Raw genomic sequence first — 25,773 nt, forward strand, 5'->3', positions numbered from 1 at the left:
AGAGTACACATTTGTTTAAAAATCCACGCCGAAAGAAGAAGAATGGCTGTGAAAATAAAGTTAATAAAGGAAAAATTCACCAGTTATCTTCATTTCACTCACCACTGTTGCTTGATCTGATGAGTATTTCCAGCACTTTCTCTTTGAATTCATGTGATATTTATATCATGTGGAATAAGATCTAACAATGGAGTTTTCAGGGAAGTGTTCAAGGAAATACTGATCAACAATGTTTTAATAAAAGATTAATTTGTAAAGGCAAAATTGGACTATGACTCAGTGCAACAATTAATTTTAACAAGGGCCAAAGCACTCACTTGAAAAAAATATGACATAAGGATGTGTGGGACAGAAGGATTTTGGTTAAGACCATCTGTACATAAAATTAGTCAGGATGAATATTACAGAATATTCTGAAAACCCTGAAAACAACTTGTCATCAGATGGTGGGAATTCTATGTGGAGTAACACAGTTCCTGACTTTACAAATTCACCCATGACAATATATGTCAAGAGGGGGATTATTTTTATTCTTTCATACAATATTGCCGACTGAGTCAGCTCATCCCCAATACTCTGAGTAAAATGGTGTGAGTAGCTTCTTGAATTGCTGCAGCTGGGGGCAGGGTGGGGTGGGGGGGGGGGGGGGGGGGGCGGTGGTGAGGGGCAGATACATACAGCCACAGTGATATTAGAAGCAATTTCAGGATTTTGACCTATTGACACTGAAGGATGGGTAGTATGCTTCCAAGTCTGGATAATGATTGGGTTGAAGGGGAGCTGAAAATATTTTCTGATGAAGGGTCTAGGTCCGAAACATCAGCTTTTCTGCTCCTAAGATGCTGCTTGGCCTGCTGTGCTCATCCAGCTTTACACTTTGTTATCTTGGATTCTCCAGCATCTGCAGTTCCTATTATCTTAGATGGCAATGTATGTGAGTTTGGATGGTACTGGCTAAGGATCTTTGGTGAATTCCTCCAGTGCATCTTGTAGTGGTACACACTGCTGCTTCTGAGTTTGGCGATGGAAGGAATGACTGTTCATGGATGTGGTGCCAATCAAGCAGTGGATTTGACCTGAATCGTGCCAAACATCTCGAGTATTGTTGGGACTGCACTCATCCAGGCAAGAGGGAGGCCATCTATCACACTCCTGACTTGTACCTTGTACATAGTAGACAAGTTCTGGGCAATCAAGAGATGCATTTCCTCTTCCTGCAAAATATTCTTTGCAGTCTTCAACAATGATAACTCCTTTGAATGTCCGTTGTTAGAATGTCTCTCATCGGAAATGCTCATTGCCTAACATTTGTGTATTGCTAATGTTACTTGCCACTGTTCAGTCAAATTCTAAAGATTTTCAAAGTCTTGCTGCATTTGGAAGTGGACTGCTTCAGTATCTGAGGAGTCATGAATGGTGCTGAACACCATGCGAACATCGACAAACATCCCTAATTCTGACCTTATGATGGAGGGAAGGTCATTGACCAAGCAATTAAAGACGATTGATCCTGGGTATGGCCGTAAGGAACTTCTACAGAGATGTTCTGGATCTGAGATGATTAACTTGCAACAGCCACAGTCATTTTCATATGACTCCAACCAATGGACAATTTATCCCCTAATTCACATTGAATCCAGTTTTGGTAGGTCTCCTTGATGCCACATTCAGTCAAATGTGACCTTGATGTCAAGGGCCATCACGCTCGCATCATCTGAAATTCAGCACTTTTGAACAAAGTCTGTATTGAGCTCAGGAATTGAGTGATCAGAGATAATGGGAACTGCAGATGCTGGAGAATCCGAGATAACAAAGTGTGAAGCTGGATGAACAAAGCAGGCCAAGCAGCATCTCAGGAGCACAAAAGCTGACGTTTCCGGCCTAGATCCTTCATCAGAGAGCTCTTTTGGCCCGAAACGTCAGCTTTTGTGCTCCTGAGATGCTGCTTGGCCTGTTGTGTTCATCCAGCTTCACACTTTGTTATCAGGAATTGAATGATCCTGGTGGAATCCAAACTGAGCACCAGTGACAGGTTATTGCTGAGCAGCACATATCTGGCCGATTTTTGACATTGTTGAATAAATGCCAGTGTTTTCACTGGACTGAAACAGCATGGATAGAGTTGCGGCAAATTTTGGAACACAAATCTTCAGTGCTATTGCTGGAATATTGTCAGGGCCCATAACCTTTACGGTATCCATTGCCTCAGGCATTTTCATGTAATTTAAAGTTTGGGCAAAGATCTGTAGCGTGGGTTGTGAATGAGGTTGTCGACTTGCTCGCCGAGCTGGCTTGTTTATGTTCAGACATTTTGTCATCATGCTAGGTGACATCAGTGTAGCCTCCGATGAAGCAATGTTATTCCACTCCACTTGGAATTTATACTGTCTGGTCCGTTACATGAGTACTATCATTCCAGTTTTGATCCATATGGGTTTATATATGGGGTCCAATTTCATATGTTTGTTGATTGCATTACAATTTGAGAACTATACCTCTAGGAATTCCCATGTGTGTCTATGTTTGGCTTGGGCTACTATGGTTACTTTGTCCCAGTTAAACTGATGGTCTTCAATGTTAAGAAGAGTTCATCATGCCACTTTGCTGCTAGCTGATGTTCGTGTGGTGTGGTAAGTGTGTTAGGTCATACTATGTCCTCCTGTTGTTGTCTGTTACATAGGTATCTGTGGATGAAGTTGTGGGGATATCCAGTTAAGGCAAAAGGATCTTGTATAGAAGAACACTTATACAAGATCCTCGTAACACACCAGAACTATGCAGGAAAGAGGAAGAGCACATATACAAAATCTTTGCTATGAATAGATTTCCCCGCAGCTTCAACCTCAGGTGCTTACTAAATTGGCAACAGCAGGAGGATACAGTACGCCCTAACACACTGGCCACACTGCCCGACATCAAGAACATATCAGAACTGACGAGACTCCTACGACCACTAGGAATCAGGGTAGCACAGAAGCCCACAGCAACTCTACAACCAACACTCTCAAGGATTAAAGATCCCATTCCCACAACGTCAAGAACCAATATAGTTTACAAAATACCCTGCAATAACTACCACAAACATTACATCGGAGAGACAGGAAGAAAACTAGCCATAAGAATACAGGAACATCAGCTAGCAGCAGAACAGCACAATGAACTCTAGAACATAAAAAATAGAACATAGAACATTACAGCACAGTACAGGCCCTTCGGCCCTCGATGTTGTGCCAACCTGTCATACCGATCTCAAGCCCACCTAACCTACATTATTCCGTGTACCTCCATATGCTTATCCAATGACGACTTAAACGTACCTAAAGTTGGCAAATCTACTACCATTGCAGGCAAAGTGTTCCATTCCCTTACTACTCTCTGAGTAAAGAAACTACCTCTGACATCTGTCCTATATCTTTCACCCCTCATTTTAAAGCTATGCCCCCTCGTGCTTACCGTCACCATCCTAGGAAAAAGGCTCTCCCTATCCACCCTATCTAACCCTCTGATTATTTTATATGTTTCAATTAAGTCACCTCTCAACCTTCTTCTCTCTAATGAAAACAGCCTCAAGTCCCTCAGCCTTTCCTCGTAAGACCTTCCCTCCATACCAGGCAACATCCTAGTAAATCTCCTCTGCACCCTTTCCAAAGCTTCCACATCCTTCTTATAATGCGGTGACCAGAACTGTACGCAATACTCCAAGTGCGGCCGCACCAGAGTTTTATACAGCTGCAGCAGAACCTCTTGGTTCCGGAACTCGATCCCCCTATTAATAAAACCTAAAACACTGTATGCCTTCTTAACAGCCCTGTCAACCTGGGTGGCAACTTTCAAGGATCTCTCCTTAATATTGGTACATTCAGACAATGAAGGACATCTGTTTAACTGGGACAAAGTAACCATAGTAGCCCAAGCCAAACATGGACACGCACAGGAATTCCTAGAGGCATGGTTCGTCATCAATACTTCAATCAACAAACATACAGAATTAGACCCCATATACAAGCCCATACTGATCAAAACCAGAGATGACACCACTCACCATAACAGACCAGACAGTATAAATTCCAAGCAGAGTAGAATAACATCTCTTCATCAGAGTCTCCACTGATGATGTCACCTAGCATGGTGACAAATGTCTGATCAAAAACAAGCCAGCTCAGCGAGCGAGTCAACAACCTAATTTTCATGTTATCACATGGAGTGAATTGTATTGCCATCTGTGATGTTGGGGACCTGACAAGGAGGCCATGAAGGGCAGCATGGTGACTTAGTGGTTAGTACTGCTACCTCACAGCACCAGGGACCAGGGTTCAGTTCCACCCTTGGGTGACTGTCTGTGTGGAGTTTGCACATTCTCCCCATGTCTGCGTGGGTTTCATCCTGGTACTCTAGTTTCCTACCACAGAGCAAGGATGGGCAGGTTAGGTAGATTGGCCATGCTAAATTGCTCGTAGTATTCAGGGATGTGTAGCTTAGGTGGGTTATAGGTGGATGGGTCTGGATGGGGTGTTCCAAGGATCAGTGTGGGCTTGTAGGGCCAAAGGACCTGTTTCCACACTGTAGGGATTCTATGACAATGTCTATGAATCCAATCAGCACTGCTGACTGAAGGTTGTTTTCAATGCTCCAGCCTTATCTTCTGCATTTAGGTGCTGGATTCCACCATCATTGAGGATTTGTGGAGCCTCGTCCTCCAGTGAGTTGTTTAATTGTCCAGCATCGTTCCCAACTAGTTGAGGCAGGACTACAGAGCTTAGAACAAGGAACACAGAACAGTGTAGCTCAGGAACAGGACCTTTGACCAACTCTCTGTGTGATTATGATGCCTCTCTAAACTATTTCCATCTCTCTATTCCACGCCTGTTCATGTGACATTTTACATGCCTCTTAAATGTTGCCATCATATCTGTTTCTTCCATGTTCCCTGGGCACCAGGTCCGAGGCATCTACCAGCTCTGTAAAATAACTTTCCTCACACATTTCCTTTAAACTCACCCCCTCTCACCTTAAAGCACCTTAAACATGTGCTTCCTAGTATGTGACATTTTCACTTAGGGAAAAAGACCCTGACTATCCACCCCAACTATGCCGCTCAAAATTTTACATATTTCTATCAATTCACCCCTCAGCCTCCAATGCTCTAACAAAAATAATTCAAGTTTTCTCAATCTCTCCTTACAACTAACACACTCCAAACCAGGGGCAATATTCTGGTAAACCTCTTTTGCATCCTCTCCAAGGCCTCCACATCCTTCCTATAGCATGGTGACCAGAACTGCACACAGTACTCCAAACGTGACCGAGCTAAAGTTTTATACACTTGCAAAATTGCTTGCCAGTTTTCATAATCAGTGCCATGTCCAGTAAAGGCAACCATGCCAGACATTTTCTTTACCACCTTATGGTAGTTGGCACTGCAGCCTGACAGCGCCAGGGTTCTAAGTTTGATTCCACCCTCAAGCAACTGTGTGGAGTTTAACCACATTCTACCTGTGTCTGCATTAGGTGCTCCCTTCATCCCACAGTCCAAAGATGTCCAGATTAGGTGGATACCCCAGGCTAAATTGTCTATAGTGCCCAGGGATGTAGAGGCTAGATGGATTAACCATGGAAAATGCAAGGTTACAGGGATAAGCTTGGGTGGTGAGTCTAGGAGAGATGCTATTCAGAAAGGTGGACTCAATGGGCTAAATGGCCTGCTTCCCCACTGTAAATATTCTATGATTACCCACTTTTATTGCCACTTTCAGGGAGCTGTGGACTTGTACACCAAGATCCCTTTCTATATCAGTTCTCCTAAGGGTCCTGTCATTTCCTTACCTTACATTTGACCTCCCAAAATGCATTGCACACTTATTCAGATTAAACTCCATCTGCCATTTCTCCACATAACTTTCCCACTAACCTATATCCTGCTGCATCCTTTGACCTCAATATCTACAACTCCACCAATTTTTATGTCATCTGAATCAGACCATCCACATTTTCAACCAAGCCATTTACAGAAATTGCAAACAACATCCTGCAGCCAGAAAAACACCTCTGAACAACTAACCTTGTCTTTTATGACCAGACCAAATTTGTGTCAAACTTATCAACACACCATAGATTTCACATGAGACTTAATCTTCTGGACCAGGCTACCATGAGGGACCTTGTCAAATGTTATAGTAAATTCCATGTTCTCAACATCCACTGCCCTCATAAATCATCTTCATCACTTCCTCAAAAAACTCCAAGTTTCTGAGACAATTGTAAAGCCATGCTGATTATCCCTATAAATCTATTTTTTCCAAATGTGAGTAAATCCTGCCCCTAAGAATCTTCTCCAAATAATTTCCCTGTCACTGATGTAAAACTCACCAACCTGTAATTTTCTAGATTATCCCAGTTGCTCTACTTAAACGAAGGAACAATATTAAATATTGATCTGTCTTACAGGGGCTCATTTTGTGGTTAAAGCAGATACAAAGATCTCTGTAAAGGCACAGCAATCTCCTCGTATGACTCCTTCATTATAGATAGATCCCATCTGGCCGAGAGATCCGTCTGCTATAATGTTTTTCAAGCTATCGAGCGCCTCCTCCGTAATATTGACATACCCTAGAATATCAACATGCCCCTCTCTAATCTTACCATCATTCTTGTGGAAGACTGATGCAGTAGTTATTAAGGACATCATCTACTTCATCTTGTTCTGCACCTAAATTCTATCAATTGTCACTGAGCAAACCTGTTGTGACAATACTATGCCTTTAAGAGGTGTATTTTATCCAGGTTTTTTGAAGAGAGATTTTGAGCCAGAGATGGTGAGCTGTCACTTTGAAGCCAATGAAATAAGCAGCTTGTGAGAGTGTGTTTTTAAGTTACAATAATAGAGGCAGCACTAATGGGTGGAGTCAGGCTCCCACAGAGTCTGGGTTTTAGCTTAGGTTTCAGTTGTGGAGGTTTTGAAGTTGGCTGTTGAAGCTGTATATATCTGTCGGCCACAGCAAAAAGCTGGAATTCTCTCTCTCATTGAATTTCTCCTGGTGTTCATTTCTCCTGGACTAGAAAAAAAGTCACATGTGGGACAATCTATTTTATTGAATTTGCCTTTGCCAAGGATGTGTTTATGGGATGTTACTACTTTGGAACAGCTGTTATTTAGTAGTGAAATAATCTATTATTCTGTTAAGTTTTCCAATGCAGTTAAAGTTAGTGCAATTATTTGATCTTTTGTTTGTATTTTAAATGTAGTGTAATAATAAAGTGTGTTTTGCTTAAAGCCTGGTAGTATGACCAACCGAATCACATCTGGAAACCATCACCTTACACTTACCTGTAAATAAAAGTTAGGGTGTATGCTATTTCCTTGATGTATTTTGAAGGGGTTTGGCCTGGTCCATAACAATCTGGGGGTTCTTGTTGGGATCAACATGTCTAATTCCAATTTTGAGGATTTTTGGATTCAAAGACAGTCAGTTGGTGGACACTTCGGATGTTGTATTTGGTTGGTTTAAACAGGTGTGTACCTTGTGAGATAATGGCTCTTCCAGTCACTAAGAGTTTTCTGGGGTTTGTATTAAGCCACTTCAAACGTGAGCAAGGCAAAATGTTCGGAGCTGGCAAGCAAGCTAAAGCTGGAGTTACCTGTGTCCGTGAGGAAACGGGAAAAACTTAGCAAAGCTCAACACTTGTGATTATCAGGAATACATTTGGAATCTAAACTGAAATGCTGTAAATTCGGAGCAAAAACAGTAGTTGTTGGAATAGCTCAGCAGATCCAGTTGCATCTGTGAAGAAAAATTAAAGTTAATGTTTCGGGTCTGTCTGACCCTTTAGCAGGACATACATTCAGAGTCATTGGAAATGGCTAAAATTCAATTGCAAATGAAGCAGCTTGAATTTGAAGCAATGGCATGGGAAAAAGGAAGAGGAAAGGAAATGAAACAGTTTGAATTATGATTAAAAGTAGAGGAGAAAGCAAAGGAAAGAATAGAAACTGAAAGAAGTGTGGATGCTGTAAATCAGGAACAAAGTGGCTGGAAAAGCTCAGCAGGTCTGGCAGCATCTGTGAGGGGAAAAACAGAGTTAATGTTTCGGGTCTGGTGACCCTTCCTCAGACCTGGAAAGAATAGCCCTGGTAGAACAAAAAGAAAAGGAAAGAATGTTCCTAACAGCATGAAAATAAAAATGAAGGATGACCCGAGCCAAGGAAAGGGAGAAAGAGAAAGAAGAAAGGGAGACAGAAAGAGGTTTGAATTTCAATAGTTGACAATGAAAGAAGAAAGCTGGCTTAAAATTGTGAAGGTAGAAGACAGGAATAGTGGTGTGGACAGTGAGAAAGAGCCTAGTGGGATCTGTTTAAATATGTCCAAGCATTAACAAAGTTTCCTGAGAAGGACATAGAAGCCTTTATCTTTTCATTTGAGAAAGTGGCTAAACAAATGAAATGGCCAGTAACTATGTTGGCATTGTTGATTCAAACAAAATTGGTAGGTAGACCTCATGAGATATTTGCATTACTATCAGAAGAGGTATCCAAGGAGCCTAATGACATGAAAAAAGCCATGTTAAATTCATATGAACTAGTGTCAGAAACCTACAGATGATATTTTAGGAATCTAAGAAGGGAACCTGGGCAAATCTACCGAGAGTTTAAAAGGATCAAACAATGTTACACTGATTGGCAGATAAGGGCATTAAAATAGATCAAACAGACATCAGATACTTTTAGAGAGATGGTTATTTTGGAGGAGTTCAATTCACTTCCTGAGATTGTGCAAAATCATGGAGGAGCAGAGGGTTCGTAACTCATCATCGTCTGCAATTTCTGCTGCTAATCCTGTAGGATTGAATTAGTTCACAAACTAAAGTTTGGCTTCCAACATAAATTTAATTCTGTGAGGGATAGAAATTGGAGGAAAATAAGACATCCTCAGGTAGTAAAAGCAAAGGAGATCTCATTGGAGACAGTAGAGATAATTTACTACAGGTTAAAAAGCATGACATAGAACATAGAACAATACAGCGCAGAACAGGCCCATCAGCCCTCAATGTTGTGCTGACCTGTGAACTAATCTAAAGCCCATCCCCCTACACTATCCCATCATCATCCATATGTTTATTCAAGGACTGTTTAAATGCCCTCAATGTGGCTGAGTTAACTACATTGGCAGGCAGGGCATTCCAAGCCCTTACCACTCTCTGAGTAAAGAACCCGCCTCTGACACCTGTCGTAAATCTATCACTCATCAATATGTAGCTGTGCCCCCTCGTACAAGCCAACGTCATCATCCAAGGAAAAGACTCTCACTGTCCACCCTATCTAATCCTCTGATCATCTTGATGACTTGTGAGGTGGGGAGGTGAAGTAAAAAATCTCAGGTTCGTGCACTGTAATAAAGCAATAATATGTGTGCATGAAGTTGCAGTGTCAGTGGTTCGAGAAAAACACTGGGAAAACAGATATGGTAAAACAGGATAAGCCAATGGAGTTTATTGAAGTTGTACAGGAGATCCCATTGGAAGCTAAAGAGCTGCAAAAGAAAAGAGTCAGTATTCAGTTAATAAGAAAGTACCAGATCTCTTTAAGTTTATCTGTGGTTTACTCATGTGTACCAGGAGGAGTAGATAAAGAAATTAACATTTTAAGAGATACAGGAGCAAGTCAGTCTTCAATGGTGAGAGATGAGGAGGTATTTACGTTGAAGCTGCATTGTCAGAAAAGGTGGTAATATACAGAATTCATGATGAGAAAAGTAGTGTTCCATTGTTTGAGGTGAGGTTGGAGACTCTGGTGAAAACTGGTGGTAGGAGTAACAGAGAAATTCTCTGTTCCAGAGATACAGTTTATCCTCGGGTATGATATAGCTGGATCACAGGTGAAAGTGATTGGTTTTCCGTTGGTTTTTCAATCAAATAACTGAGGGATTACAGGAAGTATATCATGGGATTTTTCCTGACTGTTTGGTAACAAGGTCACAAAGTCACAAGTTGAAACAGGAGGAGAAATCAAAGAATAAAGGTAAGGAAGTTGAAGTTCAATTGTCAGAAACTATGTTTGATCAAATGGATAAGAAAAAAAGAACAGGAGGGCGGCAAAGTGAGTATTCTTAATTCAGAGACTCAGTTGAATTACAATAAAAAAATGAAAAAATAAAGCCGAGTATCAGACAGCATAGACAAAAGTAAAATCTCAGTGTGTCCCAGAATGTTACTACCTTAAAATGAAGTCTTGATGAGGAAATGGAGGCCACTACATATTCAAACAAAAGAAAAATGAGCAGGGGTTCAACACGATGGCTCAGTGGTTAGCACTGCTGCCTCACAGTGCCAGGGACCTGGGTTCGATATCACCCTTGGGAAACTGTCTGTGCAGAGTTTGCACATTCTCCCCATGTCTGCGTTGGTTTCCCCAGGTGTTCCCATTTCCTTCCACTGTCCAAAGATGTGCAGGCTAGTTGGATTGGCCATGCTAAATTGCCCGTAGTGTTCAGGCATGTGTAGATTAGGTGAGTTATAGGGGGATGGGTCTGAGTAGGATGCTCTGAGGGATGGTGTGGACTTGCCGGGCTGAAGGGCCTGTTTCCACACTGTAGGGATTTTATGATCTATGATCTTCTAAAGTTGTATTACTGACAAATTATAGAAAGGAGATCTTGTTGCTGGTCCATGAGTTACCAGTAGAGGTCATTTGAGAGTAAGGAAAACTGAAGCCAAAATACAAAATGATTTTTAATGGTCTGGACTGCAAAATGATATGGTTAAGCTTAGCTGGATGCGTCATGTAAGATAATTGGAAAACTTCATGCACTTCTGAAAACAGCATCCTTCATACCGCTTCCAGAATTTGAGGAACCTTTTAGAAGAGCCATAATTGACTGTGCAGATTTGTTGACCATAATGGATGTGTCGACTAGATTTTCAGTGGCCATTCCATTATGCAATATCGTAGTGCAAAGGATCGTAGAAAAGTTACACAAATTTTGTACTAGATACAACTACTCACAGAGATACAATCAGATCAGCGGTCATATTTTACATCAAAATTATTCAAGGAAGTTATCGATAGCTTCGGAATAAAACAATTTAAATCAACTGTATCCCGTCCAGAATCGCAAGGAGCATTAGAACGGTGGCATCAAATGTTAAACTTTAAACCATGTTGACAGCTTATAGTCAAGACTACCCAGAAGATTGGGCCTTTTTGCCATTAGGGATGGACTAATGAATCAACTAAATTTAGTCAGTTTGAATTAGTTTTTGGACATGAGGTGAGAGGACCACTGAATTTAGTTAAGGACAATTGGTAAATCAGAGTTCAGAGACCACATATTTAGATGATGTGTCAAATTTTAAGGTAAGATTAAATAGAATAGGTGAGTTGGCTAGGCAATATTTGAATGTAGCACATTCTATGATGAAACAGGAAGCAGACAAGTAATCAAAAATTAATACTTTGGCCTGAGGGGATAAAATGTTAGTTAAGCACCAGTGATAGATAATTCTTTAAAAGCATGGTTGAGCAGACCTTATCAAATTGAAAGGAAATTGAGCAAGGTAAATTACTTGATAGGAATGCCAGACAGAAGGAAAACCCACAGAGTATGTGTTATGAATATGGTCAAGCAGTATATGGATAGAGATGAAAAGCAAAACGAGAATGTAGTATTTGTTACAACTTGTGTGAAAAGCCAAATCCAGATAAATTTGCATTTGATATTCCTCAAATTAAATTAGGTGATAAAGTTTTCATAAATTGGGATGAATTTTCTAGAGGAAAATCGAAATGACTTGTAAGAGATATTACAATCACATGGAGTTATATGTTGGAATATGCTGAGAAGCACTAACTTAATTATGCATGAAGTAGCTACAGGAAATGTTGTTCCAATTAAGCAACATCCTTATAGAATTAAGAAAAACAGAAATTGCTGAAAAAGCTCAGCAGGTCTGGCAAGAAATGTGGAGAGGAATCAACATTAACATTTCTGGTTAGTGTCTCTTCTCAGAGACAATATTTTCAAAGTGATTTGCGGTGAATGGAGCTAACCCAAAGTGATAGTTCTAAAACCAGATGGTGACCAGCGAGCGTGTGTTGATTACCTCAAAGTCAATGCAGCTACAAAATCTGTTTCTTGCACACCTGGATCACTGTGTTAGGAAGGTGGGACAAACAAGTTATATTTCTAAGTTGAATTTGTCAGAGAGGACTTGCAAGTACCCTTATCCAAAAGAGCAAAGGAAATTTTGTTTTTTGTGACACTGAATGGACTTTGCAAGTTTAAAGTTATGCTATTTGATATGAAAAATGCACTAGCTACCTTTCAAAAACTAACCAATAAGATAATTTTGGGATTACCCAATTGTGTGGTGTACAAATTGATTTTTAGTCACATATAGAAAGAACATTTGGAGCATCTATTGGAATTGATTGATCGATTTCACAAGGCAGGCTTGGTGAAAAGCCAGGCTAACGGTGAGGGGCAGATGGCCTCATAGGCTGTGAAAACAAAGATTATTGGTGAGTTGCCCATATCATTGACAGAGAGGAAAGCATTAGGATTCCAGGCACTGAGTGGTTTCCGTTGGAAATTTGTTCCAAATTATAGCAGTGTGGTTGCTCCACTGACTGGTCTGTTGAAGAAATGCAGAACATTGCTTGGGTCTCTAGAAAAATTGAGATAGGACCACTGGGCCAGCTGCTGCTGCTATCCTTTTCAGTGGTAAAGGAAGTGGTGTGCAAGTTACTATTGAAGGATCACTGTTGAGTTGATGCAGTGCATCTGGTAGATGATATGCACTGCTGCGACTGTTCATTGTTGATGGAGTAATGTCACGGTTAGTACGTTGGGGTGCCAATTAAGCATGCTGCTTTGTTCTGGATGATGTTGGGTTTCTTTAGTGTTGTTGCAGCTGTGCCACACTGGCAAAAGACCTGATTTGTGTCCTGCTCGTTCTGCACAGGCTTTGTTGAGTCAAGAGGTAATTTTCTTGCTGCAGAAATGCAAGACGTGCATCATGCCTTGTAGCCACATTATTTAGATGTCTTGTTCAGTTCAACTTCTGACAATAGTAATGCCCGGGATGCTAATAATAGGGAATTTAGCGATCATATTGCTATTGAATATCAAGGAGAGATTGCTATTTTTCTATATGCTAGTCTCATTTGTGTGGTGCTAATGTTAATTGCCACTCATCAACTTGGATGTTGTCCAGGTCTTGCTACATTTGGATGTCGGATGGTGATATCTTTAGATATGATTGCTACTTGACTAGTCTACAGGATATCTCTCCCAGTTTCGGAGCTAGCACATAGATGTTAATAAGAAAGACTTTGCAGGATCAACAGGGTTTGCCATTGTCCTTTTCAGTGCCGAGGTCAATGTCAGGTTGTCTTTCTGATTTCAGTCCTTTTTTCCTGAACTTCAAACCTATCAGTTATAACTGAAAGATTACTAAGCCATTTCAGGGGACATTTAAGACTTCATTAAACCAACTTCATTGCTTTGTATGGAATCGTATAAAGTCAGGTAGATTTCTTTCCCTAAAAACATTACTGAACCAGATGGGCATTAACAATGGTCTCACGGTCATCATTAGGAAATGTTAAAGAATATGTAAGTAGAAGTTTCCTCATATGGGAAAATCTAGAGTGAGAGAGGTTTAGGATAAGGCGTAGCAGATTTAAAACAGAGATGAAGTGGGTGGTGAATCATGACACCAGAGTACTATAAGGATTCGGGGACATTGAGCAAATTTAGGGAAAAGATAGATGGATTTTTAATAAGGAATACATTGATGGGTTCTACCTGATAGGAAATTTGGAGTTGAGGCTGAGATGAGATTAGTCATGACTCTATCAAATGATGGAACATGCCTGAGCGATAGAATCGCCTCTCCCTGCTCCTAGTTATTATTAGGTTTTAGATTTATTGAATTCAAATTTCACCATCTCCCATGGTGGAATTTGCACACATGCAGCCAGAGCATGGGCTTTTGAATTACAATCCCAGGACTAGAAGTGCTCTCAAATCACTTGGATACTTTGACAACACTCAAAACGCTCAGTAACATCCAAGACAAATAAATCTCCTACTTTAATCATTCACTTCACCAATAACAGCAGTGTATACCAATAACAGTGGTAAGAATTTGAAATGGGTTATTTGACATTTTAACAACAGTTTTAAAACTTCTATCATCTCAAACATTAAGAGCTGGAAAAAATGGAGATCATCACATTTCAGTTCTTTTTCAAGGCAGACCATTCCAACTTGGAACTATAACATGGTTCCTTCACTGATATTGCATCAAAAAATCCTGGAACTCCTGATACACTGACTGCACAGGTTCAAGAATGTAGCTCACTCCCGTGTTCTCCGGGACAAGAAGATATGGGTTAAAAAAAAACAAATATGAGTCCTCACTTCCTTTTTTTAAGAAAAGCCTTTGATCCAAAAAAATTAGACTTCAATATTAATCAGTTTTTCATTCTGTCTCCTGGGTCCGGAACAGATTCTCAATAATATGCGAGAGAGAAACAAGAAGAGTATATTTAGAGTTATAAATGCACTGAATTAACACTTGTTTGCTTATGTATCAATTTGGGGGCTAAATATTTATCTAATTGGGGCTTGCTTCAGTTGTGCCAGTAAGGTAATAACTAAATAGGGATGCTGCATGGAATAATTTCACAGGATTGTATAATCTACCATCAATGAAGGTTTAAAGATGAAAAGCACCTGTTCAGTTGTTTAATGTCAATGTATCCTCTCACAGGTTCGTTCAGCTGTGAGAAAAAGATGGCATCGTTGGCAAGACAATCACTGGATCCAGACTCGGGTTGCCAGGGCAATGTCCATTCCAACATCTCCCACTAGGGTCAGTTTTCAGAGCATCAAGCAGACAACAGCTGTGTAAACACATGGAACTAGAACAAGCTGATGCTGGCTCACTGTGTTCCTCCAGCTGACCTTCAGTACATGTTGGGCTTCATAAAACTGACCCAGACATTCTCTGCTTCTGCTTGCCTATCAAACTGACCTGGGCTTCATATTTAACTCCACAATAATTGTTGAGGGATACAAGCAACAAAAATATATGAACATTAGCAGATTCATAGCTAAGTGGAATGGCGTTTAATTAATTTCAAATTTCAACTTTTAGGTCCCTGTAGCAAAATTGACCATTTTATTTTTCCCCAGCCACAAAATCCTTTCCTGGAAGCAGCTGTCTCTCTTGTACACCAAACTTGTAAAGTGCTGTTAAGTGTAACAATGTCATGGTAGGGATTAAAGTGGCTTAATTTATCTCTAACGTATGTATAATGTACAGTGTCAGTTATAGTTAACATTGTTGCCACTTTTAACAGTCAGTGTACTTTGTGGCATTTAGAGGCCCTGACAAAAAGCACACAAAGATACAGCAATCAAACTCTATGGAGTAATTTCAACAATATTGTGTCATTAAGCAAATAACTAGTGTAGAGTTCTAATGCTGAATACCGTTGTATGACACGAAAGAAAGTTGACAGGCCCAATCTGTCACTTGGGAAGATTCACAGCTGCGAATCTCTCCATCAGGTCGCACAAGACGAACACAAGTATCTTTTCCCAGTTTTTTTCATAGTTTATCAACAGCCTGTTTTCTATTATCCACCACCAAATTTGGTTGTACCCACTCAGAATGTTAGAATGCTAAATCAAAAAGATGACCCTTGATTTATCAAAGAATATCACTTTTACATTTCAAAAGAGTAAAACCTATTTTCAGAGGATATTATTTTCAAAGTGATTGCGTTTCAGCTGAATCTCTGTTCAAACTGTTTCTGTATTCCAGTTGAATCTGTGACCAGTAGATTTACTATTCTGTTTGATTATGTCATCCAGTAGACTGGTGTTTTATCAATACTATGATAAAGTTGATTCCATTTTCCAGCTGAATCTGTTCTGTAGATCTTTCGTTCTCATTTGTTTCATATAGTTGTTTCTGTTGGCTAGCATATTCTGTTTCCAAATGATTCTGTGTTTCAGTAAATGCTGTGCCATAGTTAAATTTGTCCAATTAATTCTCAGTTTTTCTTTAACATTTGATCTGGTGTTCCATATGATCCTGAGGAAGTTGATTTTTAGCTTCAGTTGGTAGAGTGTCTTCAATGTCCAATGACAATCAACTGGAACATTCCGAACTAGCCTTTCTGTGTAAGGCTTCAATCTAGATTAGATTAGACTACCTACAGTGTGGAAACAGGCCCTTTGGCCCAACGAGTGCACACTGCCCCTTGAAGCATCCCACCCAGACCCATCTCCCTATAATCCACGCATCCTTGAACACTACGGGCAATTTAGCATGGCCGATCCACCTAGCCTGCACAGCTTTGGACTGTGGGAGGAAACTGGAGCACCCGGAGGAAACCCATGCAGACATATAGAGAATGTGCAAACTCCACACAGACAGTCGCCCGAGGCTGGAATTGAACCTGGGTCCCTGGCGCTGTGAGGCTGCAGTGCTAACCACTGAGCCACCGTGCTGCTAGCAGCAGAGAATTCAAACTTTCAGTTCCATCAGCCAGAAAAAAACCTACACAACTAGCAAAGCTAAAACCCTTTTGGGCTGAGCCCATCCACTCATGCTTCTTTTGTCTTACCTAAAAAAAGAGTCACCTAGGAAGAACTCAAACTTTTTATCAACTGCTTGTATGAAAAAGACATTTTGTGACCCCTCTACAAATGACATCACCCCTCTACAAGAGAAACAGGACAGGACACATCTGTTAATGGTCAATATCATCATAATTCTGCCTACCAAAGGGCACAACCTCATACCACACTGTCTTCAATCTACCACTTCTTTGCTCACTCTCCTAGCCTATCCAAGTCCTTCTGCAGTCTGCTCAGATCCTGAACACTTCCTGTTCCTCCCCCTATCTTTAAGTCGTATTTCTCCATGTCTATCCAGACTTCAGGTCTGTTCTATTTTCTTCAAATGTTGACTGAAAAGAGCTCTCATTTAGGGAAATAAATGATGCCCTTTTCCACTTTTCTGCACTTCAGTAATTTCAAAATATTTCAATTTTTGCTTCCCTAAGCCATTCCAGCGCTTGGCTGTTTCTAATTGCAGTATAGTAAAAGTGGATACTCTGCAACTGATGCAAAGAAAATTCTATCTAAACAAGGGATTACGGTAGTGGAATTTTCATTGCTGTAATCTTGGAATTTATGGAAATCAAATTGTTGTATCATGCTCCGTTTCCAACTACTCCAAAACGGTTCTTGCTGTCCCGTTGTTCGGAGCATCATGATAGCTTATTTTAATTTACCTAAACAACTCAGGACATCATGGTAATTATTTCTGTGTATAACCCCCCAAATTAGAAAGCTCCAGTAGGACTGCACGCAAAACATACCACAAACACATGCACACTTGCAAGCGCGCTTACGCACACACACACATACACAATACTGAGTCGCTTACAGTAGATATCCTTATATACGTTAACGAAGCATTACTTGGTCAAAATATATTTTGACCTTGAAATTAATCACTCCATGGTTGTTATTTTTATGGTTAAAAATGCTGTGTAAGGGGATGGTTATTTAGAAAGGTAACTATTGTTATAGACCAGGCCAGACTCTCTCAAAATATTTTTAAAATGTAGCCTAACTTTTTCTTATTTTAAAGATAGGTGTGAAGTGGAGTTCCTGGTGTGATGCAATTGGTCAAACCACTTGGCTTTAAGCAAAAAAGAATTTATTTAAACACTGCAGTCGAAAAAACCGGAATTTAGGATAACTTAACTACTGGAAAACTTAACCGACCTGATACTGCAACTCAGTTAATTAACTGTTCCAATATGGCAACATCCCATAAACATACCTCTGAGCAAAAAGGTTTCAAATACAGATTCTTAATAGCAGGAGGGAACAACATCCAGAGAAATTTTAGAGAAAGCCAGTGAGGAATCCTTTACTGAAGCTTGTAACCTTTCTGGTACTCAAAACATCTTGTGACTGCTACAGCTAGAAAAAAAACTAGAAAACCCTGAACTGGGCAAACCAGCCACACCCTTCCATTGTTAAATTGGTTCAGCTTTCTAGCTTCTCAGACTCTTTGGAACAGCTGCCTTTACAACTTCTCTTCAAAGAAAACTTTTTACAGTAACACAGCATTGTCAGACTATTAATACTTTCATGCTATAAACTGTGTTTGAACCTGGTTTACATCATTGTTGAATAAGTTCTGTTTTCATGATGAATCTACTTTGTTGGTTATTAAAGCAACCTGGTTGATGGAAACTTTTTTTATCCTAAATCCTATCATTGACAAAACATATTGACAAATTATTATGTAGCTAACTGGGGAAAACATAATTTTATGTTGTGACCAGTAAGATTTGTGAAACTGGAGAGGGACAGTTCACTTTGTGCTTATAAAACTTTGCACCCTATCAGGAAGGGTGTTCCAGGACTTTAATCCAACAACATTGATAGAACAGAGATTTATGTATTTTTGGCTGAGTTCAAATTGTGATGAACTTTTTAATGGATTTTTTGTCTCAAGGCCTAATGAGTTTATCACCATCACACACAATGAATTGTATCACCATGTCTTGCACAATTCATATTAATTACTTATGACCCTATGGCAACTTTCACATCCAATTTCACTCTGGTCTACCATGCAAAATTTACAGAACAACTTATTAACTAGCTAATCATTTCTAGCAATATTTTTTAAATCTTAAAATAGTTTTTGAATGCTACTTAAAATCTTGTTAGTAAAATGCATAACTCGCTGAGATAAGCAACCTTCCACTTCAAAATCTGCCATTCAATTAAACTTCTTTAATTCTCTTGTGGGAAATACCAACATGCATAAATCACTTAGATAAGCAACTTGGCACATCAAAATCTCCAGTTCTGTTGAACTTCTTAAAATCTGCTGTAGATGGTGCTAAAGTGCATATCCCACTGATGTAAGCAGCTTTGCACATCATTATCCCCATTTCTACCGTGTTCTTAAAATCTATTTCGGATGCTGGGGTTTGTGGGGTTTCTTTAGTGGAGTGGGTCATCATGTATGTTTAACACGCAAAAGATCCCTGGTTAGAAACCAGGCAGAAACAGTGGTGCTCCGTTTGGGGCAGCACGGTGGCTCCGTGCCTCGCAGCGCCAGGGACCGGGATTTGATTCCTCCCTTGTGTAGAGTTTGCACGTTCTCTCTGTGTCTGCGTGAGTTTCCTCTGGGTGCTCCAGTTTCCTCCCACAGTCCAAAGATGTGCAGGCAAGGTGAATTGGTCATACTAAGTTTCCTGTAGTGTTCAGGGATGTATTAGATTAGGTGCGTTACAGGTGGATGGGTCTGGGTGGAATGCTGTGAGGGTCGGCATGGACTTGTTGGGCCAAAGGGCCTGTTTCCACACTGTAGGGATTCTATGATGCTACTAAAGTGGACAACTCAGTGAGATAAGCAACTTGGCACACCAAACTCTCAAGCTCTAGCAAACTTTTAAAAAATCATTTTTAGATGCTACCAAAGTACATATATCAGTGAGATAAAAAAGGGTGAACACCACAATCACCAATTTTAGCAACATCTAACATAGATGTTACTGAAGTACATATGTAGATAATACCTGCAAGCTTAAACATTAAAATCAGCATTTCTAGCAAACATCTGGAAAATGCTGGGATTAGAAAAATGTGTTGTAGCTGATACTAAACTGCATGTCTCAGTGAGATAAAGGAATTTTGCATATCATAGTCTCCAATTCTATCAAATGTTTTAAAGTCTCGTCTAGATGTTACTAAACTGCAAAACTCACTGAGACAAGCAATTGGACACACCAAAATCTCCATTTCCATCAAGCTTCTTAAAATTTGATGTGTGTGCTACAAAAGCACGTAAGTGAGATAATGAACTTGGAGCACCAAAATTTCCATTTCCAACAAACACCTTAAGATACATTGCAGATGTCACTAAAGTGCATGCCTGGGTGAGATCAGCAGGTATAAACACCAAAATCTTGATTTCCAGCAAGCTTCTGCAAAATACTGGCATGTTCTTAACTTGTGTTATAGATGCTACTAATATGCATATCTCTGTGAGGTAGGCAACATGGAACACCAAAGTTTCCAGTTTCAGCAAACTTCTTAATATCGGATGTTAATGCTACTAAAGTGCATACCTCAGTGAGATAAGTAACCTGGAACAGTGATATTTCCATTTCCAGCAAATTTCATGAAATCTGATGTAGATGTTGCTAAAGTGTATTTTGGGTGAGATCAGCAGGTTTAAACACCAAACTTATCTTTTCCAGAAAATGTCTGCAAAATGCTGGTATGCGCTTAAAATGTGTTGTAGATGCTGCTAAAGTGCATATCTCATTGAGATAAGCAACTTTACGCATCAAAGTCCCCAATTCTATCAAACACCTAAAAATCTGTTGGATTTTACTTAACTGCATAATTCACTGAGACAAGAAATTGGCACACCAAAATCTCCATTTCCATCAAGCTTTTTAATATTTGATACAAATGACACTATAGTGTTACACAGCATATGTCAGTAAGTGTTAGGGTTAGGGCTAGTGTTAGGGTTATTCTTGAGGCTAGGACTTGGGGTCCAATTAGAGTTAGAGATAGAGGCGTGGAAAGGACTGGATTTAGAGGTATGTCTAGGGTTAGGGTTAGGGCTAGGACAAGGGCAAGGGTGAAGGTTAGGGCTGTGGGAAATGCTAAGGCTAGGGTTAGGGTCAAGGCTAGCACAGGGCAAGGGTTAAGATTAAGGTTAGGATTAGGGTTAGGGTTAGGCTGGGGTTAGGCTACAGTTAGACTTAGGTTTAAGTTAGGGTTAGGATAAAGGTTAAGGCAAGGACTAAAGCTAGGCCTTGGTTAAGGATGAGGGTTAAGTCTAGGACCAGGGTGAGGGTTAGGGCTGATGTAAGGATGAGGCTAGGGCGAAGGCCAGTTTTTGTGTTAGGGTTAGGGCAGGGTTAAGGTTACAGCTAGAGTTAGGGGTAGTATTTGAGTTGGGTAAGGGTTAGGGCGAGGTTGGGTCTAATGTAAGGGCTACTGTAAGGGTTAGATACAGAGTTAGGGTTAGAGCTAGAGCAAGAGTAGTGTGAGGGTAGGGGTTAGGGTTGGGGCTATGAGAAGGGTGAGGGCAAGGGTAAGGGTTAGGGTTAGTGATGGGTTAGGGATAAGATTAGAGCACAGATTAGGGTCAGGCTTAGGAGTAGGTTTAGGGATAGGGCTAGGGCAAGGGGTTGGGGCAAGGATTAGGGTTAGGGTGAGGGTTAGAGTCAGAGAGAAGTCTAGGGCTGGAGCAACTGTTGAGGTTAGGATAACGTCTAGGCCAAGAATGGTTAGGCTTAGTCTTAAGGAAAGGGTTATGGCTAGGGAAAGGCCAAGGATTGAGATTAATGAGGTCTACATTAAGAGTTAGGGTTGGTGTTAGGTCTCAGGTGAGAGCCACGGGTTGGGATAAGTTTATGGTTATTATGGTTAAGGTGCTTGTTAGGGCTAGGTCTAGGACTCAGGGTGGAGCAGTCAGGGATGGGGCAAGGGCTAGGCTACAGCCTAGAGTAAGGGGTCGGATTAAGGTTAGGGTTAGATTTAGGGATAGAGCTAGGGCAAGGGTGAGGGTTAGGGTAAAGGTTATGATGTGGCTTAGAGCTCAGACTCGGTTTTGGGGTAGGGCTAGGGATAAGGTTACATTTAGATTCCGGGCTAGGGTTAGAGCTCAATTTGGGGTCGCATTAGGGTTAGCTCTCATGTAAAGAGGAGGGCTAGGGCTACAACCAAGTTTTGTGTTAGGATTAGGCTTAGGACAAGTGCTAGGGTTATGTTTAGAGTTTGAGTTGGGTTAGGATTGGGCTACGTCTAATGTAAGGTCTGGGTCTAAAGCTAGGGCTAGAGTTAGGGTTAAGGCAAGGTTTGGGGTTCGGTATAGGGTTAGGGCTAGAGTTACAGTTAGAGTTAGGATTATGGTGTCGGTTAAGGCGAGGGCAAGGGCTAAGGCTATGGATAGTGTTAGGTTTAGGGTGAGGATTAGGATTACAGATACGTCTACAGCAAGGGTAAGTGCTGCTGTAGTATAAGGCTGAGGGCTAAGGCTGGGGCTAGTGTTAGATTTAGTATTAGCAATAGGGTTAGGGATAGTGTTGGAAAAGGGCTAGGTAAGGCCACAGCCCAGGGTAAGAGGTAGATTAGGAATAGAGCTAGGGCTAGGGCAAGGACAAGGGGTAGGATAAGGGTTAGGGCTTGAGTTAGGTTTAGGATTAATGTTATGGTGTGGGTTAGAGTTCATAGTAGGTTTTGAGTTAGGGCTAAGGATAAAGTTAGGCTTAGGGTTGGGGACTGGATTAAGGCTAGGGTTAGGGTTAGAGTTCACTTAGGGTTAGTATTATGGATCTGGCTAAAGTAAGGACAAGGGCGACAGCTAAGGCCACATTTAGTGTTTGGATTTGGGTTAGGGCAAGGTCTAGGATCAGGTTTAGGATTTGAGTTGAATTAGGCTTTGGGCTGGATCTAGTTTAAGGTGAAGGGCTAGGGCTAGGACTACAGATATAGTCAAGGTTAGCACTATGTTCATGGTTACGTTTAGAGTTAGCAGGAGGACTAGGGTTAGGATACGGTTAAGGTCACAGTTAGAATTAGGGTCGGGTGTGGGCAAAGGCAAGGGTGGAGCTAAGGTTAGGGTTAGGGTTAGGCCTAGGGTTTGGATTAGTGTTAGAGTCAGAGTCAGAGTTAGGGTTAATATTAGGGATAGGGTTACTGTCCGAAACAAAACCAGAAGTTGCTGGAAAAGCTCAGAACTGAGGAAATGTCACCAGGCCCTAATGTTAACTCTGACATTTCTTCAAAGATGCTGCAAGACCTGCTCAGCTGTACCAGCAACTTCTGTTTTTGTTCCTGATTTACAGCATCTGCAGTTCTTTCAGTTTTTATTCCTGTTAGTGTTAGGGCTCGGATAAGGCTTAGCATTGGCTAGGCGAGGTTTAGGGTTAGGTTTTGGGTTAAGGTTAGGGTTAACTTAAGGGTTAGGACTAGGGCTAGAGCAAGGGTTAAGTTTAGTATTAGGACTAGGGTTAGGTTATGGTGTGGGCTAAGGTGAGGGCTAGGATCAAGGTGAAGTTAGATCGAGGGTTATGGTCAGATCCCAGGCTACTGTCAGGGCTAGGATTCTGTTAAGGTTAGGGTTGGGGATAGGGTTAGTGTTAAGCTTGGGTTAGGGATAGGGTTTGGATTAACACTAGGGATAATTATAGACTGTGGGTAGGGCTAGGTTGAGAGTTAGAGCTAGTGCTAGGGCTAGGGCTAGGGTTAAGATTACAGTTAGGGTTAGGGTTGCGGTTACTGTTAGGTTTAAAATTGGGATTAGGGTGAGATTTAAGGTTCGGATTAGGGTTAGGGTGAGGGCTGGAGTTAAAATTAGGGTTAGGTTTAGGATTAGTGCAAGGATTTATACTAGCAATAGGGTTAGTGCTAGGACTTGTGGGAACTTCCCAGAGAATCCTAGGATAAATGCCATCTGGCTCAAGGGACTTATCTATTTTCATACTTTAAAGAATTGCTAACACGTCTTCCTTATGAACCTCAATCCCATTGAGATGTTATTGGCATAACATCCCATTGATTTCTATATTTCTATAAATTAATTAGTCCTTTATCTGCTTTCTCATAGGTATGCAGACACTGCCTTAAAACTTCCTGCCCAACTAGAAATTAGGTGTAAAACTTTGTAACTCCTTATCTTCCTACACATAGGCATGCAGACACTGCCTTATGCTTCCTGCCTGAATAGAATTAGAGTTAAACTGTGCAAATCTTTATCTTCCTGCAAGGGGGTATGTGGAAACTGTCTCAAATAAAGTTAAGTGAGGATCATTTGTAAAGGTGTGAGACTTCTGAAGTACGTAACTTTTGTCTCTGACAAAGGGACCAGGGCACTGATTTATGTTCAAGCCAGACACTTTGGCAGCTTGAAATTACATCCTGCCACTTCGGCAACTTGAAATCGCCTCCTGACATGAGCAGTCACTTTGTGAACGATCAATACTATATCCTGCTCTCTTTATGTTTTCGATGTAGTAATTGTTTTGTATCATGTCATTGTCTGTTGTAGTGATTGTTTCATGCATCATGCCATTGTGAGATGTTAAAATTGCTTTATGTATTATGCACTTGATAAGGTATAAAAAGCAGGGACTGTCCGCTGCTCAGAGAGAATTGCTTACGAGACTATGCACTCTGTGCTGGGTTGAGTACAGTGATCCTCCACAGCTTGTACTTGCTTTGTAATAAATTATTTGAGTTTTTCTAAACAGGTCAGTGTCTTATTATTGCATCAAGTCTGTGAGGGTCTCCGAAAACAAACCTAACACCATCTAGTCTAATAGCCTGTATCTCAGTATTTTCCTCGACAACATTGTCTTTTTCCTGTGTGAATACTGACAAAAATTATTCATTTAGTGCCTCTCATATCTCTTCGGAGCTCATACACAACTTCCCACTACTGTCCTTGACTGGCCCTAATCTTACTCTAGTCATTCTTTTATTCCTGACATACCTATAGAAAGTTTTAGGGTTTTCCTTGATCCTACCCACCAAAGACTTCTCATGTCCCCTTCTGTCTCTTCTTAGCTCTCTCTTTAGATCGTTCCTGGCTAACTTGTAACTCTCAAGCACCCTAACTGAGCCTTCACGCCTCATCTTTACACAAGGCTCCTTCTTCTTGACAAGAGATTCAACTTCTTTAATAAACCACGGTTCCCTCGCTCGACCACTTCCTCCTGGCCTGACAAGTACATACTTATCAAGGACACGCAGTAGCTGTTCCTTGAACAAACTCCACATTTCAATTGTGACCAGCCTCTGCAGCTTCCACTGGTACAATTAAACTATTTAAAAGACATTTAGATGGGTATCAAATAGGAAGGGTTTTGAGGAATATGGGCCAAGTGCTGTCAAATGAGACTAGATTTATCCTGGACATTGGGTCAGCATGGATGACTTGATCCAATGGGTGTGATTCTATTCTGTACATCTGTCTCACTCTACAACAGTGCCCCCACCTTCAGTTTGCTCTTGATCTGTGAATGAATTGCACCACTTCTTTCTCAATTCCCCATGCCTTGCTGTCCCCTCCCCACCAAATGTGATACTAGGCAAAACATAATGATCAAGGAGAGAGAAGGGTGGGGAGTGCATTTGGGGATGTCAGAGTGAAAAAGAGAGAAGTGCGTGTGTTAGGAATGGGAAGCTCATTGTCAATATTTCATGAAGAAACAGCGCCAAATTCCAGAAAGAAAGGACCACAGGATGTGGGCAACAAATGCTAGTGTGACAGTGGGAGCATCAGTTTTGTTTGATGTGTATTTTCCAGTCTAATTTCGAACACAGTGTGCTGAGAACAAAGCCTTATCAATCAACATTCCAGCACAGGGCAAAAAAACTTTCCTACACCAATAATAAACCCTTCTCAATCTACAGTCTAACACTATGTGACACAGCTCTGTAACACCAGTAAATAAACCCTACCAAACTACACTCCAGCACAGGGTAATAAAGTTCTTTTACACCATTAATACATCCAGTCAATCTGTACTATAATAGTATAGTTACAGTCTATTAAACCAGTAATAAACCCAATTAATCAATCGACACGCTAACACGGTATACTAAGTTCTGTTGCTTCAGTTTAAACCAATCTTCACTTTAACACAGGGAAATGATGCTCTCTGACACCAATGATAAAACCCATCAAACTACAATGAAAATC

At 40.8% G+C, this 25,773-nt stretch overlaps 1 protein-coding gene and 1 long non-coding RNA gene across 5 annotated transcripts in view; one reads left to right on the forward strand and one right to left on the reverse strand.

The window, feature by feature from the left end:
* Nucleotides 1-21,148, forward strand: part of LOC125466178 (corticotropin-releasing factor receptor 1-like) — a 271,407-nt gene extending 250,259 nt beyond the window's left edge. For 3 of the 4 annotated variants that reach the window (XM_059638669.1, XM_059638672.1, XM_059638670.1), the window contains one exon: nucleotides 14,770-21,148. In XM_059638669.1, the coding sequence (XP_059494652.1) occupies nucleotides 14,770-14,910 (141 nt within the window). In that variant the 3' untranslated portion in view covers nucleotides 14,911-21,148. The remainder of the gene's footprint in view (nucleotides 1-14,769) is intronic. The other variant, XM_059638671.1, reaches the window with a different exon arrangement.
* LOC132206113 (uncharacterized) overlaps nucleotides 1-25,773 on the reverse strand; it is a 94,518-nt gene that overhangs the window by 19,042 nt on the left and 49,703 nt on the right. The gene's annotated exons all lie outside the window — the stretch shown is intronic.

Source organism: Stegostoma tigrinum, chromosome 31, assembly GCF_030684315.1.
Source record: "Stegostoma tigrinum isolate sSteTig4 chromosome 31, sSteTig4.hap1, whole genome shotgun sequence".
NCBI lineage: Eukaryota > Metazoa > Chordata > Chondrichthyes > Orectolobiformes > Stegostomatidae > Stegostoma > Stegostoma tigrinum.